The sequence below is a fragment of the Athene noctua genome, chromosome 1, assembly GCF_965140245.1.
Source record: "Athene noctua chromosome 1, bAthNoc1.hap1.1, whole genome shotgun sequence".
Taxonomy (NCBI): domain Eukaryota; kingdom Metazoa; phylum Chordata; class Aves; order Strigiformes; family Strigidae; genus Athene; species Athene noctua.
The window spans coordinates 163,312,099-163,332,324 of record NC_134037.1 but is presented as its reverse complement, the minus strand read 5'-3'; the positions used below and the strand labels follow the sequence as shown (position 1 = coordinate 163,332,324).

General features: G+C 49.2%; 1 protein-coding gene across 4 annotated transcripts in view; it reads left to right on the top strand.

The window, feature by feature from the left end:
- Window positions 1-3,966: 3,966 nt before the first annotated feature.
- The window catches only part of RUNX1 (RUNX family transcription factor 1), a 74,158-nt gene continuing 57,898 nt past the window's right edge, over window positions 3,967-20,226 (top strand). For all 4 annotated transcript variants that reach the window (XM_074929134.1, XM_074929125.1, XM_074929110.1 and 1 more), the window contains exons 1-2: window positions 3,967-4,507; window positions 9,492-9,648. In XM_074929134.1, the coding sequence (XP_074785235.1) occupies window positions 4,238-4,507; window positions 9,492-9,648 (427 nt within the window). In that variant the 5' untranslated portion in view covers window positions 3,967-4,237. The remainder of the gene's footprint in view (window positions 4,508-9,491; window positions 9,649-20,226) is intronic.

The window sequence follows — 20,226 nt, the reverse complement described above, 5'->3', positions numbered from 1 at the left end:
TATACCCCAGATGGCTTTTAAGCTGTAGTTTGTAACAGCCACTTGCCTGTATACTTATTTTTTTTTCCTTAAAACAGAAGGAAACCTCCCCGTAATATTTTAAAGTCGGGATAATTTCATACAAGAAAGGACTACTCGTCTCAGAGACGGAATTAAAATTTAAAAAAAAAAGAAAGAAAAGCACACACAACCCATAGAAACCTGGTGTGAAATAGAGATCTTTCTGCACCAAACTCGCTGGTTTAACACAAGGACCTGTTGCAGATGCGGGAGGACGGGCTGGGCTGAGCCCCCGCGGAGTTCTCCGCCCGCTCTGAGCTCCCGCCGCAGCGCTCTAGGAGGCGGGAGGGGGGGCGCAGAACATCGGCCCCGCGTCCTCTGGCAGAGGGGAAGGAGGCGAGGGGGGCAGGTCATGCGGAGATGAATCTGTAACCCGACCCGGCGCCGCCTCACCGGTCCCCCCGCAAAGGGGCGGCGGGGCAGAGGGGGGCAAGCGGAGCCTTGCACACCCCCATACACCCCCCCCCCCGCCTTCCCCCGCGGAGGGGATGGCGCTCCTGGCCCGCACTGGAGGGGTGCGAGGAGACCTACACCTGGCGCTTGTCCCGTGAATTTGGTGTCAGGCGGCTGCACCGCTGCCTGAGCTCAGTTGCGCTGCGCGGGTTTCCGCGCAAAGAGAGCGGCCGGCGGGGCGCCCCGAGCGCCCCTCTCCGCGGCAGCAGGCTCCGGGGAGGCAGCAGCCGGTTCCTTCCACGCGGGGCACGCAGCCCGCTTTCAGCTGAACGGCGTGTAAACCGGGTACCCTCACGGCAGGAGCTCGTCCCCTGCTCCCGCCGCCGCGGGGGGCCAGGACGCCACCGGCAGTTACTCCCCAACTCCGTCGCGTTTCCAAAGCGGGTTTCGGCAAAACCGAGGGTCCCCTCTGGCCTCTCCTCTCCTCACCCTGCGCGCCCCGGGCTGGGGGGAGGCCCCGGAGTGGGTGCCGGGGGGCTCCCGGCCAGCAAGGTGGCTCCTCCCGCGGAGCCACGTCCCCCCACCCCGGGTCCGCAGCCCCCCGTGGGCTCTGGCGGCACCGGGCGGAGCTGGCCGCAGCGGGCGCAGCAGGCAGCGGCCGCCCTCCCCGGGGGTCGCCCCGCGGCCCGCCCCCCACCCCCGGCTCCCCTCCGACGGCGGGCGGCGGGCCCCCTCTGCCGGTCCCGCCGCGGAGCTGCACCGGGGGCCGCCCCGGGGCCGCCGCCGTCTTGCGCAAGGCCCGGCGGCGGGCAGCGGCCCCGGCGGTGTCCCCTCCACGGCCGCGCCCACCCCACGCACGCACCCCCACCCACCCCGCCGCACCTGCTGTCGCTCCCCTTCGAAGCCCGCCCGGCCCCGGGGGAGCGCGGCCACCGCCGCAGCTTCTGAGCTGGCTGGGCCGGCGGCGGAGGCGTCCCGGGGGGGCTGTGGGGAGGGGCCGCCGCGCCGGCGGGGGACGCGGCGAGGAGAGCAGATGCGGGCGACGGAGGGGTGTGAAATTGCACGGGGGGAACCCCAAGCCTGTGCCAAGAGCGCGGTGGAGACGGGCGGGGGCTCCGCCCCGACGGCGGCAGCGGGTCGGGATCGCCCCGTTCCCAGCCGGGGTTACACCAGCGGCGAGCCCGCGGCGGTCGCGACCAGCACCGAAAAAAAAAAAAAAAAAAAAAAAAGAGAAAAGAAAACCACCAAAACCAAAAAAATCCAACCCCAACCCAGCCCCAAAGGCCAGCCACGCCTCCACCCGGCACCCTCGCTGCCGGCTCCGCGGGCCCAGGCCGGCGGGCGGGGCGGCCGCCGACAGCCGGTGCTGCCCGTAGGCCCGCCCGGTGGCTGGACCGTACCGGGGAGGGGGGGGTATTCCCCCGGCTGGGGGCCCGGCGGCCGCCCCGACGTGTCGGGCGGCTATGGGCAGAGCCCCTGGGGGCCGCGTCCTTGTCCCGCAGCGGCGGGAAGCAGCAGGCGGGCGGGTGACGGCAGCCCGGCGGCGGTAGCCCCGGGAGCCGCCGGTGCGGGCGTCCCGCTGCACGGCCGCCACCTCCCTCCGCGGGGAGAAACCTTGCCGGGGCAAACTCCGCCGGGGGCTCGCCGGGGGAGGGGGGGGGGGTTCGCGGGGGCATCAGCCGCTCCTCGGCGGTGGTGGGAGGGGAGGTCGGTGGGCGAAGGGCGAGAGGGACCCGCACCGGAGGCCGCCGGGGGGGGGGGGGCGGGGGGGGGAGGGGGGAGCGGCAGCGCGCGGCTGCGGTGCGCGCGGCGTCCCGCCGGCCCGGCGCTCGCGCCCCACGGTAGCGGCGGGCGCGCCAATTCCAGGAGCCCCTGGCCCGCGGCCGCGCCCTGGCTGCTCCCGGAAAGGGCTGTGATTGGCCGGCGCCCTCCCCGTATGCAAAGCAGCCGGGGGAATGACATTCCTCCGCACGCCGCGCGCCGCGGCCGACTCGCTCCCGGCCACCTCCATTCATCCCGGCGGCGGCGGCGGCGGGCGGGGACCCCGGCCCGGTGCGGACCCCGGCTCGGCTCGGCACGGCACGGCACGGCACGGCGAGCCCCGGCGCCGCGGGCGGGCGGCAGGAAGGCTGCGTTCCCTGCGGCGCCCGTGAAGACCCGAGAGCTCTCGGCAGTGGAAATGCGCTTTCTCGGAGCGGTGGCCCGGACTGGAGGCTGTCCCTCCTAACCCCGGCCGGCAGCTTGGGGGGTTGATCTTCCCCGGGCCTTTCCGTCTACTCTCCGTGGGGGTCAGCGGCTCCTCCGTCCCCGCCCGCCGCCTCCTCCTCCTCTCTTGCGGAAGGAAAGCTTTCACTCGTTCAAAAGTAGTGGTTTGGGGGGTTATTTTTTTCTTTCTTTCTTTTTTTTTTTTTTTTATTGTTGCTGGTTGGTTGCTTTTGGTTTTCAGTGTGTGCGTGTGCGTGGGGGCTCTCCGCGCAGGCTGGCGGTATCCATCCCGCTGGCTAGAGGCGGCCGAGAGAAGAGCCATGTTTCCGAAAGCGGGCTTCCACCTGCTGCGGTTAAAATATTGTTAAGCAGCCGGTTCCTGTGGCCGAATTAGAGGAAGACTGCCTCAGATACTAGGTGGGGGGGGTGGGGGGGGAAAGAAAGAAAAAAAAAGACTTGGCAATGACTGCTGAAGTTGTTGCAGACTGTTGGTTTGACTGCTGAGGAGGACGTGAGTGAGAGAGAGAGAGCGCTGTTGCACACACAAAACCACAGAGAGAACCCACAATTTAACCAACATCCCCAAACCCAACTTTTCAGCTGTGGACCTTTTAGCCTCAGAGCTTGCGATCGGCTGCGACCTTTCTTTAAATTGATAAAAGACGTTATACCAAAGACAAGTAAAAAGATAGAGATTTAAAGCTTGAACGCCATGCACTGTGAGCTTTTTATTTTTGCTTTCCTTTTTTCTTTTTGCGCAAGAATGATTGAAAGGTCGTGACATGAGTACTCTTAGAGCAACGCGAACCAAACTACTGAAGCTGATTTTGAAGGCTGCTTTAAAAAAATCTCGCGGAGAACATTAATGGATTCCTGTTGTGTTTAAATTCTCTACAGATTATACTGTAAATATTTTATGAAGTACCGTATATGCGTGTGTGCGTGCGTGTGTGTACGTGAATATATATGTACAGTGGTAGCCAGCTGACCTTTGATCAGGCAGTCTAGCTCGCGTACTGTCGTCTCTGAAGACTGACCCCGAATCTCCCCCTCTTAAAGAGCGATTTTTGCCTCCGGAAGACGCTGATGTGTTTTGTTTTCTCTTGGGACTGTAGAGAAATCACCTGGAAGAAACCGAGAGGCAACTGACTCTCTGGGAAGCCCAGGCTTTGCATGTCTTTCTGACCGCGGCTCGTATTTGCCTTGCCTAATTTTTTCCACGGTGCTCGGGAGTTTGGAAGGAGCTCTCCCCCCCGAGAATTTTTTGCGTCACGGCCGCAGACTAGATGCACAGGCGTCGCGGGAAAGCCCCGCACGGACGACCCTTTCGCTTATCGGATTAACGTGATCTGTTCCGCCGCGCCAGGAAGCCAAGAGTTAAGTCTCGGCGCGCTCGCTATCTCAGCCGCCTTCAGCGAAAAATTAACTTTGGGGACTGGCGTAGAAACAAGTTTCCCCCGGGTCCTCAGCCTGTATCCGTTTATGTTGGTCCCCAGAGAGCAGATCGCTGAAGAGTTACGCTCGTTTGGCTGTTTTGTAAAAACTCTGTGGAGGTCTTTCACTCAAAAGGCTTGTTGTGATGCGTATCCCCGTAGATACCAGCACCAGCCGCCGCTTCACGCCGCCCTCCACCACGCTGAGCCCGGGGAAGATGACCGAGCCGCTGCCGCTGCCCGGCGCCGAGCACAGCGGCGCCTTGCCGGGGAAGCTGCGCAGCGCCGACCGCAGCATGGTGGAGGTCCTGGCCGATCACCCCGGGGAGCTGGTGCGCACCGACAGCCCCAACTTCCTCTGCTCCGTCCTGCCCACCCACTGGCGCTGCAACAAGACGCTGCCCATCGCCTTCAAGGTACGTCTGCCGGCTCCCGAAAACCGCGCTTCTTGGGCGGCGGGGTGGGCCGGAGGGAAGCGGGGGGGAGCGGGGAGGGCGGGCTGCGAGCCCCGCGCCTGGGGGGGCACGGGCTGCTGGCCCCCGGGCTCGGACCCTCAGCTGGCCCGGGACCCGGCCGGCCGGGCGGGACGGCTCGCCACGGCGGGGAAGCCACGGCGAAGCCGGCGGTGGGTCGCAGTCGACTCCGCGCATCCATCCATCCATCCATCCATCCATCCATCCATCCATCCATCCTCCCTTCCATCCTTCCACTTTTCCTTCCGCGGCCACCACCACTCGCGGCGGCGTGGGCAGGCGAGGGGCGAGCGGGCGCGGCGCGGCTCTCGCCTGGACTCCGGGCAGGAGCTAGCAGCAGTAGCTGGGCATGCGATGGGCTGGGCAGGCTCCCTCCCTCCTCGGACCATTCATAACTCTGGTCCTCAGGGGCAGCTCTGCTCAAGGGAAGAAGAAAAAAATTAAAAAGAAAAGAAAAAGTTGGAAAAAAAAGGAAGAAAAAGGCCAGACTCGAGGAGTTTGCCTGCCCTGGGGACCAGATGCCGTCGTGGCGTCCCGAAACTGAAGGAGCCCCGGTTTTCCCCAGAATCTATCCAAGGCGGCAGCGGGCCCCGCCGCGGGCAGCCCCCGCCGCGGAGCGCCCTACGGGGCTGCCACCGACGGGGGGGACCGCACAGACACCCTCCCGCCGCCGCGGAGCCGCCGCAGCGAACGCCCGGCCGTACCGGCCGGCCCCGCTCGGGATGTGCCACGCTTCCCCCCGCCAGGCTGCCAAGGGCTCTTCGGGAAAAAAAAAACCCACACTTTTTTTTTTTGGCTTTTTGTTGGTTGTTGGTTTTGGGGTTTTTTGTAATAGTAAATGTGGGGGCCTACCCTGGGCAGAGCCTGCGGCCGCTCGGACATCTCCTGTTCCCAGAGCCCCGCAGAAAGCGGCACTCCCTCCCCTCGCCGGCCTGCTTCCCGGGGTCTGGCAAAATTCACCCCCGCCTTGCTCACGCTCTTTTTTGACTTGGGTCTGTCATTGACTTCTTGAACGCACTGGATTTCTAGCTACTGATGTAGCTACTTTTCCGAGCCAGGGAAGGAACAGGTAATTATTCTCGTTATCCTTTTCTCCGAGGCGGGAGCGCAGAGACGTGCAGCTCTCTAGGAGCCCCGGGGTTAGATTTAGCATCGGGATTTGTAAAGTTCGTGCTTTCTTTTGCGGTCGCTGCTAAACACCGACAGCCTCAGCAAAACTTTTTTGAAGGCGACCAGCCCCGACTCTTTCCGCTGTTTTTTGGGGGGAGGAGAAACGAGGGAGAAGGGAATCAGTTCAGCTCCCAGAGCTTTGGGAAATCCTGCTCATGAGGGAAAAGTTTTATGATGTCTGGAGAGTTTCACGCATCTATGAGTCTGGGGAAAGGGAGGAACTAATCGGCAGGGTCAGTTCCTAAATCCGCACATTTAGATTAATTATTACACTGTCACCCACGCACTAGGCAACTGCTGCTAATTACTCGGGAAGCTCCTCTCCTGGAAGGCAGAGTCACGGTGCGGAACAGCCGTGAAAACCCTCTCCGCCCCGCCGGGAAGGGAGATAAGCGAAGTCCCCAGACACAGCCGGTGTTTCTCCTGGGGGTCCCTCGCGGGCTGAGGCCACCGCGGCGGCTCCCCCCTGTGCTACGCGTGGTGGTGGCCGGGGCGCGCTCCCAGCCCCGGTCATCTCCCGGCGGGGAACGGAGGGGGGAGGCGGGGAGGGGGACGGACACACTGACACGGGACATGAAGCGGCTCTTAGGTGAGAACTGCCCGCGGGAAACAACCCCCGGGGGCTGGTTGCGAGAGGTCTCCGCCGCCGCGCTGTGTCCTCGCCCCCCGCCCGCGGGCAGCGCAGCGCAGTTTTGGCTGGCAAACCCGCTCCCGGCTTCTGCAAACAGGGGAAAGGGTCAGGCTCTCCAAACAGGCGAAGGCAACCGTTTGTAACCCCGAGATAGTTTAACCTACGAATACGCAAGAAGGAAAAAACAAAACAAACAAAAAAACCCAAAACCACAACCGAAAAAATTAAACCCACGACAGCAGAGCGTTTCCTTATGAGCCCCTGAAATGGTGGGGCTGGGAGGCACCTGCTTGCCGGTGCTCGGTGCTCCTCGTCCTCCCCCGTTGCCACCCCCCCACCCCCCACTCCCCCCCAGTAAAAGCGCTCCTGCCATGGACCGCTGAGAAATGAGTCCTGAAAATGTTTTATATGTGGCAAACTATCTCATTGGTTTTATACGAAATATTGAATATTCGCAAAGGCGTTTTTAAAAGTCGTAATTTTTAAGATCATTCGGAACACGAACTAGAAAATTCAGTTCAGATCATCCCTGTACTGCCCATATCTGATCTGCATCTGACAAAAAAGCGCTGAGTTTTATCAAGTATTTACTAACAGCCAATAGCCTCAATAAAAAGAGACAGACAGTTTTCACGTTTCCTTAGAAAAAAATTCACTTGTGATGCTTGATCTTTGGGATCGAGGTATTATTTCAAACCAAAATGATAATTTCCATACTTTTTTTTTTTTTTTTCTAAAATAAAGAATGATTCTGGGAAACTTAGAAAGGAATACATAATAACTCTAATAAGGTGTCATATAGATTCGTTGTGCAAACGCTGTTAAGAAAGAATCTAAATCTTAATTTTAAAGGCCATTTTTGTTTGATTGATGCAGCAGAAGTAGATAATTTAGATATCCAGCAGTGCTGCAACTCTCATACTCTTCTCTCTTCTCTGGAAATACATATTTTTAAGAGCTAAAGCATACACTGAAGTACTAGATAACTCCAGTCAGCAAGTCTCAACTTATCTGTTTAGTCTTTTTTCTAATGTAAATTGTTGTATTTGCTTCTGTTGTCCATGACTTTTAACTCCAGTTTCTTTTCTGGGCTGTGTAATTTTTATACTTGTTCCTAATGTTTTATTCACCTGTCTTATTGCTGAGGATGCCTTCAGTGTAACTTGAAAATGTAATTTGAAAAATATTTGTCCTGTAAGAGACAGCTGACCCTGGATTCACGAAGGTTTTTCATCCCTTAAAATGCTAGCATACATTTCCTTAAATGAACATGCAAACATTTGCATTGCAGGGAGGTGAGGGTAATGCCCTGATTTTCCCCTTTCCCTTTCTTGTGCCTTTAATACAGGTACATGCATTAACGTTTTACGGTAACTTTTTAAGAACTGGGTGAGCTCGCTGGGTCCGCAGTTGTTGATCTTGTGAGCCAGTGTGCCTCACACAGCATTGTGCAAGGAGAAGGCTTCTTAGCTTAAACATTTCAAGCAGGGACTAATTTATCCCAAGACCAGGGAAATTTGAAAAGCGCAAGGCTGAGTGTAGCACAGGCCACGGAAATGCATTACTGTGCACAGAGGAGAACAAAAAACCAAAAGTCAGGGCCACAGAGGAATGGCAAAGAGGAAGTTGAAATATATACGTGAAGAGGGAATTTTGACACAGGGATTTTAACTTTGCATGTGGAAGTGAAAATAAGGGTTATCGGTGACAAATGGGAGAGCACTGAAGGGAGAAACACAGGCTCCTGTAGAAGGCAAGGCTGTGAAATACCTGAGACTGGAGACCGCTTTCGTATTATGGGAGGTAGCTATGGCTGGGGAATAAGCATTACAGATTGAGTAAAGGAGCTGCTGATCCTGTTTGGAAAGAACAAGTGTGATTAGAAACTAATAGAAATAAGACTGCATGGACATAAGCTAGAAAATGCTAAGAGGAAGGAAAAATATCGAGCTGCAACTCAGAGGACATGATGCAGGACTACTTCCTCTTAAAATGTGTAAAAGAGGAAATAAAAACCAGCTAGATTTTTTTCCCTCCTCTTTTTTTTTTTTTTTTTTTTTTTTTTGTGTAATAGTCCTGAGGTTGCTACTGAAATCTTAATTGGGAGAGAAGCAATGGAATCTAAAAAATGCATGATAGGGGACCTAATTCAAGCTTTTACTTTTGCCAGAGTAAATCGACACACCAGACATCCACTCTATTGTAGCAGGACAAAATTGTTTTGAGAATTCAGTCCTGCTCAAGTAGATAAGATAAAATTAAATTTTTCATCATTTACCCCGTGTGAACATTGTAGACACAAGTTAGAAAATTTAAGGTTAGAAATCTACATATCTCTCAGCACATTGCATCAAAAATGCAGTGAATCCTGTGTTCCTAAATATTTGTTTGATGGATGCTGGTACCAAGGAGCTACAGCACAAACATTTCAGACCAGGTGAAAGACTTTGAGCGACTGCAGATTTCATTAGTTCAGATCACGATTTCCATCCATCAGGTTGTGGATGAGGTCTTAAATCAGTGATTTGCTTTCATGCTTCTAAAGGAAAAAAATAAATTGTTCAGTAAGTTGTGATTAAACATTAGATTGAGGCCTGCTTTTCCATGGACTTACTCTGAATTTATGCTGGGGCAGCTCTGTTCAGAGCGGTGGGAGGAAAGGACAGGGAAATAGTGCAGCTGTAGGGACTCTGTGCCTCTGAGTCCATGAGAATATTGGCTTCGTTTTGTTTTCTCTTGAATTTTACATTTCCACGATTGTGCTGACTCCGCTGTAGCTTAAAATTAATGCTACTGATGTAAATTGGACCAGAATCAGTTCCTGTTACTTGAATTTAATTATTGACAATTACAGAAATATATTTTTTAAAGCTTATTTCATGTACTTTTCATGTCAGAGTACACGTTACGCTGTGTATTTCAGAGGTGCATTGGTGTAAAAACTTTTCTGTATCTTTGCAAACTAGGAATGGAAACGATTCCTATTTTCCCCAGACAACTTCTTAGTCCACACAGGTTTTTGCTGTTGCTGCTTTTTCCTATTTTATCATGTTGCTTGTTGATCTTCTGCACCCCAAATGAAATGCTGTATAGGGAAGCTGAGGCTTCTGCTCCTTGATTTTGTAGGTGGTGGCCTTGGGAGATGTGCCCGATGGGACGCTGGTAACAGTGATGGCTGGAAACGATGAAAACTACTCTGCAGAACTCAGAAATGCCACAGCCGCCATGAAAAACCAAGTAGCAAGGTTCAATGACCTCCGATTCGTGGGTAGAAGTGGAAGAGGTATGTGTTTGTTCTTAACTACACTTTAGTCATGTTCACCAGTTATGTCAGTTCTGGTTACGTGGAGGGAATTTGAAATCGGCGTCTATCGAGTTTTCTGCAGTAGGGAAAGCTGCAAGATCTGATGTAGGCCAATTCCAAAAGCACAGAATTAGCTATGTGTTTTCCCTTGTTTTATCCTAGCCTGTCGTCTGTGTTACTTCTGCTTTTAAACAGTAAAATCTCATTTGAAAAGAAAAAAATCACATAGACAGCAAGTCACATTTTGACTGGAATCCACCCTGTCAAATTTAGAACAGCACAGTATTCCCCATGTTTAAGTTTAAATAGCATATTTTCAGATTGTGTAAAGGCTCACGATCGTCTTGGTGCTCTCAGGCACTCTCCGCAAAGGCAGGTCTCTGTAACAGAGAGAGTCAACTTAAGATTACAAGTAATTCCTGCATAGATCTAAAAACTTTGCGGGTTCATCACAACCTGATGAAGGCACAGGACACTTTTCACTTTTTCTGACATTTCCTTCTCTGAAATAGATGTAGAACAATATGCAGTCGTCCTGTTATTTAATGTGCTCCTGCGAAGTAGGTAGGATAGACCAGAAAAGAACAGATGAGCTTGCTGTATCTCTATGATAACCAGTAATTACTGGTGTGTAAATAAAAAGGCCTTATGAATGTAAATAACAAATGAGTTGAAGTTGACTTAGGCTAGCATATATAAAAATGTTATTAGGAAGCTGCAAATAGTACTTGATACGTGCAGCTCATGTCACCTGTGAGTGGGCAGGTGTACAAAGCTTGATCCAAAAGCCCATAAAATCAACAGAAGGACCCTTCCCAACTTCCCTCTCTGGCTCCGGTCCATAATCTGAAGCTCCATAAATTCCAAGCAGTCATGTTTACCTTCCTATTACAAGATTATTTTAAGTGCTCCTCTTGCATTACTGCCCTTGTTGCTGTAAGTGGAGTCCCTTTGCATGGGTTGGAGGGGTTCCGTCAAACCCACAGAAGAGAAGCTGGTGAGCTGTTGCTCACAAAAAGCTCACAAAAAAGATCAGCCTCTCTCTTTTAAGGTCAAGAAGGAAAAACTGTTCCATCTTCCATGTGACTTCATATGATATTTACTTATGTATTTATCTTCTGTTTCATTCATATCTTCAAGTAAAATCAGAATGTAACATTATGGTGTTTCAAACACAACGGTGTTAGGTGAATTGTTAGGGACAATTCAGCGCTGTAACACACACAAATCAAAAAGGCAGTGTCTACTGCACTTAAGGCTTCTATATACCGCCTCTTCAAACAATTTGTGCAATAGTGTCTCTCTGAACCAGATTGAGTACTCAGGGCTTGCTGAGCTCTCCTCAACATTTTCCCCTCCCTCTCTCCCCATGTGAGCATCCGAGCAGTCTCCTGATGTGTGGATGGCTCTTACGAACACGGAGGTATGAGCATGCTTCAGAAGAGTTACAAAGGTGACCCACTTCTGCTCACTCACTCTCAGACTGTTTGATTCCAAATGGGACATGGCTTCAGATCGAGGAAGTTATTATGATTATACACAACATCCTTTATTTTGCTTTGAATTTAAATGTATCTGTAGATATTCTTCCAATATAAATAAAGTCAGCAATTGTGGAAGAGCACGACCCTGTTGAAACATAGGTACAAGCAGTAAATACAGTTTAAGAATAAAATACCAATCCAGTCCCTCTGTATCTTGCATCATTTTGAGCTGAGGATACAGAGGGAGATGTCTTTTAAATCATGCTGTATGGGCTGTCTTCAAAATGCACTTGGTGGAAAACACCCGCAGCTGAGAACGTAGCTTTGTAATGCGAGCAAAGAATAATAATAGGGTAATGCAGAGAAAATTATATCCATTTACTGAAAACATGAGAGATGCTGTAATGTCTAAAAGTATCAGTCATTAAACATGTTCATTTGTTATATTAAAGGTACCACCTTTTCAGTAAATGGAATTTGCATTATGATTCAGAGATGACTGTTTAGAAGATTCAAATGAATAGTTGGCAAAGTGGTGGAGAAGCTAATAAAAACAAACCTGTAGTTCAGTTCCTGGCCATGGTAATGAAAGCTAAAAATCATAACAGTGAACTGTGTGAGTTTCAAGGTCAAAATCCAGCGGCTGAGAGAGAACAGTCTCTATTCATACAGAAAAGCTTGGCAGGGCACGTCGCTGAGCCCCTTACCCTGCTATAAGGGGTTGCTAGTAGTCAGTCACTTGCGCACAGACATAAACCTTGTATGTTGTATGATATTCAGGTGCTCGGGATCCTTTAAGCCATGGGGTGATTTGGGAACGCTGCATGCTATTAGTCAGTCTTCGAGGTTAAATCTCATCACCTCCATTGGCTGCCCATCTTTGGAGCGAGTGACTAATGTATGCTTTTGTTTACTCCTTGAACTGGGAATTGTTTTCCAAAGGTGGGGATTGTTTGCGTTTGGTATGGGATTTCTGAGGTGCTGTTCTGTTGAATTTGCTTAAAGCCTAAAGCATAAGGTAGCTGCTTCAAAGGGCATTGCTTCCTTTGATACTTCACTAGAGGAAAATTAACCGAAACTTTGTTTGCTGTGTAATATTTGAGTTTGAATAAGTTCAGTTGCCACCAGTGATAATGCGATGCCAGTAGTTTTATGTGAACAGTGATTGAAAGTTCACGTCGGTTACGGTCAGAGTGGACGCTCTTTGTGTACCTCGGCTGATTTAAAATCACTGCTGGAGAATAAGGGACGCCTTTGACCGGTGACAGTTCCCTGTGCATTGGTTATCACCCAGGTGGAACCATCCCCATTAAAACCTTTGCTGAACCGATAGCAAGCCACTGCTCTCTCCCTTCTGAAAGAGCCTGAAATTGTCATTCTTGAAATTTTAAATAAACAGTTTACATTTTCTTCCATGGGCTTTAAATGAAAACTAGCAAGACAGCCTGACAGCTGTTTCAAACGCAAGACTATTGTCCACATTTCCATCTTCGTGAATAAGCATCTCTGCACTGACTGTGAGAGAGTTACAGCAATTCCCCATGTTCAGGGGTCTGATCCTGCCTGTCAGTAAGAGCAAACGTACCAACCAAATGTAGGCTGAAGCTTAAAGAACCGAACAGTGTTTCAGCGTTCGTTTCATATCTAACAGCAAGCAGTTGCCCTGTGTTACTCTGCTTGTGCCTGTTGTTCGGAATATTTAGAAAAAAAAAAAAAAAGCACTTGATTTTCTTGACACCCGGAATGGGAGCTGAGAATATTGCAGGTCACCCAAACCATCGAGATGTTGTATAAAAGCAATTTGGCTCGCTTTCCGAAACAAAACAGATTTACATTGGAATTGGCTGGGCTCCAGAGTTACTATTCCTCACCCTAGTTTGAGAATGCTACTGGGAAAACCTGCCTGTCTGGCTTGTAAGCCCAAGTAAGTAATTTCTGAAAGAAAAATGCAGTTTAAAACTTCAGCCAATCTCAGTGCCCCCCCCCCCCCCCCCCCCCCGCTTGATTACCTGGTTAAAAAAAAAATTAATCTTTATTTTTCTCCTTCTGCTCATAAACACTTCAAACTTCAAAATGCTACTGCTGCAAAGTACCCTGTTTTCTTAATGTATAATGAACCGGTTTAGGTTCCTATGATGAAATAAATCTGATGCAAAAAGCCTGACACCATAGAAGTTCATTGGATAAAATTAAAAATAAATAGTTATTTTGGAGAGGGAAAGCTTTGTGGCTCAGTAAGCATTACATATTTTCCTCATGGAATCATTAATCCCAGTAACTATCTTCTTTGTACAACGTAACATTAAAAAAACCCAACAAATAAACATGTTTTCCAGATGAAAATAATTATTAATAGGTTATCATAATAGTAGCTAATGGGGAAGTGTCTTGGCTTGCTGCAGAAGATGTCAATCTAAAACCTGAGAGCTGGAGCTTCGTGATGGCTTTCCAGCAAGGCCTTTTTAAAAAAACGTGTCTTGGAAAGGACTGAAGATTAAGCCTACGTATATGTATTTCCTACTAGCTGTCGGGATTAGAGTCATGAATAAGTTTTGCGATAGCTTTCAATTTCCACAGAACCAAAGAAGTACTCCTTTCTCACAGGTGTAGCTGGTAGGAGAATGCTAGATAAATGTATTACCAAGCATAATCAGAAGTTTCTGCCATCAGGACTCTTCCTTCTGGATATAATTTTGGGGAAGAAAAATCCATTTAAGCTGGAATCTCAAGAATACTTAAAACCAAGAAATTACTGGCCTGAATTCTGAGTCCAATTATTTTTATTGGTCTTCTGAAGTCAGAATTTTGCTCCTTCTGTGCAACTTCAGCTTGTGGTTGCATTATTTGAGCACTTTGTTAAAATTTGTTTTATTTTTTACTCAAACGCATTCAAAATTATAAAAGTATGTACAAAACAGAGGAGGATGCTATTCAACAGGGTCATAAAATCAGTATTGAGCAGCCCACCAGATCCTGGTCCAAGCCATTGGAATGCTTCAGGGGACGTGGTATCAGATACGGGAGTAACAATGAGCCGCACTTGCCAGACAGGACAAAAATAGAAGAAATCCAACAGCAATCAAAACTGAGAAAAAGAGTCAGTTGGTAGAGTTTAAAAACAACCGCTTATTTATACTTTGGATTGATAAGTATGCAGCGCTAGAAGGATGCTATGGCCAGTGGGAGGGTGGTTTGCCTGTAGAGAAATGAGCAGCTCCTCTGAGCCGTCCCGCAGCCCTACCGTCGTGCCGGGCGTGGGCACGGCTGGTATGGCCCAGGGGGTAGGAAAGATGGGATCTGCAACGCCGCTCGCCTGGGGCCGCCTCTGTCCCCCCTGCCGCCCGCGGGCAGAGGCCAAATGAAGGGGTCTCACTGCTGGTCCTCGCCCCGGGTGTGGGTTAGAGTGTCAGGGTTTATCACAGGGTTCTTCTCGCTCCAGCCTGGTCTGAACAGTGAATTCTCCTCTAAAAGACCAAGGACAGAAGAGGTAATTTTATTTTTAAGTGACTTAGGGTTGCTTAGTTGTGTCCTTAATTTTAATTGAGATTTCTGTGTAAACCGAGTAGCTGTGAAAGGATTCAGCGTGCAGAGTCCCTGCACTGGTGCATAGGAGCCAATGCCTATTTCAAGCCTGGGTCGGCATTAGATTGATCAGCAATCTCAGCCCTTTCAAGACGATGGCTGCCTCGGCCGGCGCTGGCCTTTGGCAGGGACGTAGTGGCAGGAGGAGGGGAGGGGAGAAGACTTTCTCATTATGCCAGTGCTGCCTGAGTCGTCTTCGGCACACACTCACTCCGTGCAGCCGGGTTTGCATGAATTGCTGATTGTGTAAGAAAATATACGTATGATGCAGCTCCGCGCGGGGTTTTAACTCGAAAAACATCATGTGGTCTGTGAGACTGAGGATGACTGGGACTGGCTTTGCCAGCTCCCAAACATTCTCTGCTGGGTTACTTAAAATTTCGTCTGGGCAAAAAAACTCTCGATCAGAAAGCGTCAACAGGAGAAAAATAATGGCAGAGCGATTTGGAGAACTTCCTGTCTCCGGGAGCATTACTGCTGTAAACAGTGGCCATGCCAAGTGCTGAACCACTGCCCTCAGTCCAATAACAATAAATCTATTTTTTGGTTCTGCAGAGCTCTGCTTGTACATTTTTGAAACTCGGGCTAACAATGAGGATGAGGCAGACGCTATCCTCTGAACATTTTCTCTTTTTTTTTTTTGTCATGATAAAAGCAGTTGGGTTTACCAGCATACTGCTTAGGGAAAACAGAGTACCCCTCTAGATGAAAAGGTTACATAGTTTCAAGAGATCTGTTTGCCCTTCAGCTTTTTTTTTTTTATTTGTTTTTATTTTGCTTTTTATTTTAGTGTGCCCTCCTTCAGAGGCTGCTTGAGTTCCGGTAAAAAAATAATTCTTTCCTTGTGTACCTACGTACCTATATATGTATGTACCTGTATTAAAGCTCAAATAACAGCTGCTATTTTGTCATCAAAATAAAATCACTCTGAGAGATGAATTAGTGCCCTGGCTTCAGGGCTGGCTAGTGAACTTCACCTACTATCCTATGGCATGCAGTTCTTGTCAGTTTACTCAGGATTAGCAGAAGTGAGGATGCTGCAAATCAGTGGCTTACAATTGCTGTCAGGAGAGTCTTTTCCAGCAGTCATGTGCATAAACCCTCATCAGTCTGAATCAGTTCCCTTCTAAAAACCCTTTAGCAGCAGTAAAAAAAAAAAAAACTTTTTTTTTTTTTCTATTACCTTAATGCTGTGTGACTCTCCACATCTTTTGCTCCCATCCCATTTCTCCCCTGTTTTACCCATCATATTATTTCAACACAGTTTTCTCAGGCTCTCCAACCTTATTGCCTTCATCTCTGTCCTGCATCAATCTCTGTCTCTTATCCTCCTTCCTCTACTGATGCTATTCCTTCCCCTCCCCTTTGAGATCTGCTGCCCCTAAGACTAGCTGGGATTCCTGTGTGAGCATTTATCACAGGAGCAGGTTTTGGCCTCAAAGTTTGCTGCTACAAACTGTCCTAAATCCCTTCTGCCCTTTCCTACCCTTCCCTCGGAGGACAGGGAGCTACCTGCTGTGTGGTGTGGAGAGGGAGCGGCCAGTGTGGGGGGGAGAGGGAGGAGGTTGTGAAGACTGAGGCGAGGAGGAGGGAAGCAGCTGCTTTGAAGGCTTAATGCCATAAGAGCTCTTCAACAGGGCGGTGCTTGGAGCAGTGTGTATGCACATCAGTTCCCTGAAGTTTAGGGAGGAACTGAAGGAAATGCTTTGGCAAGGCCACAAAGTTTCCACAGGCTAGACTTTATGCACCACAACTCTAACAAAGCCACGTCCATATCTGAGGCCACGGAGGTTGCTCTACATTTGAAAGTTGTCTCTGGTGGAACTTGGCAGGTTCCAAGTTCGTAATGGCAGTGTTATCTCCCCCATCACTGACTGCATGGATATCCATCGAGTAACCCCAGACCTCTTCCAAGCTCTGAAATCAATGTGCATTGCATTAGTGTAATGACAGTATGGAGGAGTCCTTCCTCTAAGAAAATGAACTCAAAGTAAACAGTCTCAGTGCACACTCCCATGCTCAGCTAGCTACTGGAGAAGTGACTTGTCAGGTTGTCTTTTTGTGTTCACCTGCTCTAGGCCACGGCAGGAGGAAGTCCCTTGCTTGCTAAAATGGTCCTGATAATCATAAAAGTGCTCCTTGCCTTTCATATTCAGAGCAGAATGTTGCTCTTCCAGTGAACCCACACTTACCTTGTTCCCTGTACCTGGTGCCATTGCCTGCAGCCATGCCAAGAGGTCATCATCTTCGTCGCTCTGTAGGACAAGGAACATGTTTGTTCCCAGCTCGTGCACCGTGCCAGAGCACCAAGGTATGCCAGCATCTGACTGGACAAGTAGCCGGATGTGAACTGGTCCCAAATGAAAGGCAGTGCTGGAAAAAGGGAGAACGATAAAATTCAGGTCTCAGAGGGCTTTTTCTAGGTTCACAGGACAATGTGCCGTGAAATGGAGGTGCTTCAGAACAGGATCTGCCAAAAACCACAACACCCATTACACTGAGGTTTTCCTGGTCTGATGATTAGGCAAAGGATGAGAACAGAGCTCCAAGAGGTGAAGAATTCATGGGTTCAAACACAAGAGCAGTCCATGGAGAAGAGTGGAATGAGATCTCCCCTCACCCCAGACGCTGCAGTCACCATCCCCAAGAGCCATGCATGCACCACCCCTCTGCCCAAAGAACTTCTTTTCCCAGAGGACTTCCAGCCACTGGGGCCACCAGTGTCAAGGACTCTACCACCCCACCACAGCCATCTGGCCATGGTGCCCTTTGGGGAGGTGCGAAGTGCGTGTCTGAGGCATGTCCTACGAAGCAGGGGCCTTCCTGCTTAAAGCAGGAGTAGGGGCCACTGTGAGATACTGTCAGTGGGTGAGCCCTGATCAGCAGCTCCCAAACCAAACCTCACTGAGGAGAAGGGGCAGAGGAGGGTTCAGGCTGCGGGTCAGGGCCAACCAACCACGCTGAGATGCTCCTTCCCAGAAACTGAGCTTGCAGCCTCAAGCGCATGGGGCTGTTTGGCAGGGGAAGCCCCCTCAGATATCCACTGTGGCGGCTGCTAGGCATCAGCTGGATGGGGGGGTGGGAGGGGTGAGGGGTGTAATTTTGGACTTAAGCATTTAAATCAAACCTGAATCCCACTTCAGGCAGCTAAATCCTCTCGTGAATCTGGGCCTTAACCTTTTCATGTCTCTCTCATCACCTATAAAGTGAGGGTGATAATTTCTACCTCAAAAAGCTTGTTAATGGTTTGAAATTATAGCTGGGTAAAGGACTATTATTAGGCTTAAGGATCCCAAGGCATTTTCTGTGAGAAGGTGGTAGCTTTGTATTTAAGTCATTTCGTTTTGAACTGTCCTTTCCATCTGGTGTTCTGTTGCTGTTTTTCCCTTTCTCTGAACCATTCGGCAGTGACACAGCAGCCTGCTGAATGATCATTTCTTCGTTCCACTCTAGAGCTGGATGTGCTTTGTGGAGGCTAAGTCATTTCTGAACATTTATTCACAAACAGCCCAAGCTCTGGTATAGAGAAACACTGCATTTAAAACTAAAATGACATTGCACTGAAAAAAAAAAAAAAAAAAATCAGAATTCCCAGATATGTAGTAGGTCACAACTTGAAAGCAAAGGTTCAGGTTTTGGGGTAGCCCACTCATAGCAGCATCAGAGATTTCTATTAGAGTCATCTTTGGGGAAAAAAATAATTCTGCCCTCTTGCAAATCTGTATCAAACATTAGTGACATGTACATTTGTATAAATTGCATATATACATTTCAAGTCTTACAAATATTTTAACAATAAGCATTGCATTTTAAAACTCAAACTGTAATCTCTTGTGCTGCCACTCTACTGCAGAGGCTGGGCACCCCATAGCATCTCATTCTTCCTGTGCTGTAATTATTGTCTCCACCCAAGTTCATAAGAATTTTATAGTGGTTACTGCAGCGACTCCACTTATAGTTAGAAGCTACTTGGCTTTTCCATTAAAAGGTCTTCCCCCCCATCCCAGCCTTTTAATGCTTTAATCCATTTTGCAAACTTAATCTGCAGGCTTTCAGTTTAAGAAGGCATTCCACCCCAAAAATTCAGTTAAAACAGGTCACTTGGGTTGTCTTTCAGAACCAAATGGAAAACTGTATTTTTTTTATATTGTCAGTAACTCTGGATATGCACTCACACACACATACACATATGCCACCTCCATCACAAAGCCTAAAAGCTGGTATTTAGATAGGACTTAGACCTAAGGATGCTAAAGTACAAATAATCTTCCTGCCAGACAAATTCCTACCACATCTTGAAATGGTCAGAAGAAACTGAAATTAGATATCACAATATAGGGGGATTCCTGTTGGTTTTGTGTGTTTGTGAATTGTTGATGTTGGCATACAAATGTGACTAATGTCTACATTAACTACTGTGTGTCACCCTAAACTCACCACTGTGGGACACCCTGTCTTCAGAGACTTCCTTCTTGCCACCTCGGTCCTGAATCTCTTGACCCTATGCCTCTTCTCCTCAGATAGTTCATTTATGTCCTTTCGCATAAACTCAGTTATTCTCCTACCTGTCTTCTGCAGCAGGTCCCTTCCTGATAAATGGCCATGACCATTTAGTACCCACACATGGTATGTCCTGCTATGCAACTGCCACAGGATTTTTTCTCTAAACAGAATAAACTGTGCTTCTGTGGCATCTCTGCTGAAGCACATTCACAGGAAAAATAACAGGAAGGTAGCAGAAGTAGTAACCTGAGAGAAGGAACCTGAAGGAATCCAGTTGAGACTGATGCCTTGCGTCAAACATTTTAGATATGGACACTTCAAATTAATGCTTTTCAAGTCCAAGTTTCTTAAGCAGAGAAGGCCATCAGGTGCCTCGCAGCCAAACTGTGGAGCCAGCAGCGGCAGCGGCGGCTGCACTTTCACACACATTGTCAGGCTGTCAGGGAAGGGATTAGCACAGAGGCCCCTGCAAGGCTGGAGGAGGTGGTGGACGGTATCATCATGACAGCACATGGGACTGGGAAGTGAAACCGCTCATCAGCGCAGAAGTGAAACTGGCTGCACACAAACTCTTGTCAAATTAAAATGTAAACATCTGGCCAAAAAAAGGGAGAAAAATTGTGGTTGTTTTAGTGAGCTGAGTCCCACTCTTGCAATGCTTGAGAATGTGAGCAATGCCTGTTTGTGCAAGGGCGAATCACTCTTCTGAGGGCTTCAGATCAGATACTAAAGGTGTTAGTTGCTACAGTAATGGATAAAAAGCAGCATTCAAGTGAATATGTGATTTTTTGAATTGATGGTGACACATTTCTGGGATACTGGCATTTTTTGTTTATTCCAGCAGGAAAATGTTCTCCTTTTTTCTTTTTTTTTTTTCTTTTTTTTTTCTTTTTTTCTTTTTTTTATTTTTTTCTTTTTTTTTTTTTTTCTTTTTTTTTTCTTTTTTTTTTTCTTTTTTTTTTCTGAGGAAAGGGATTTGTATGTTGTT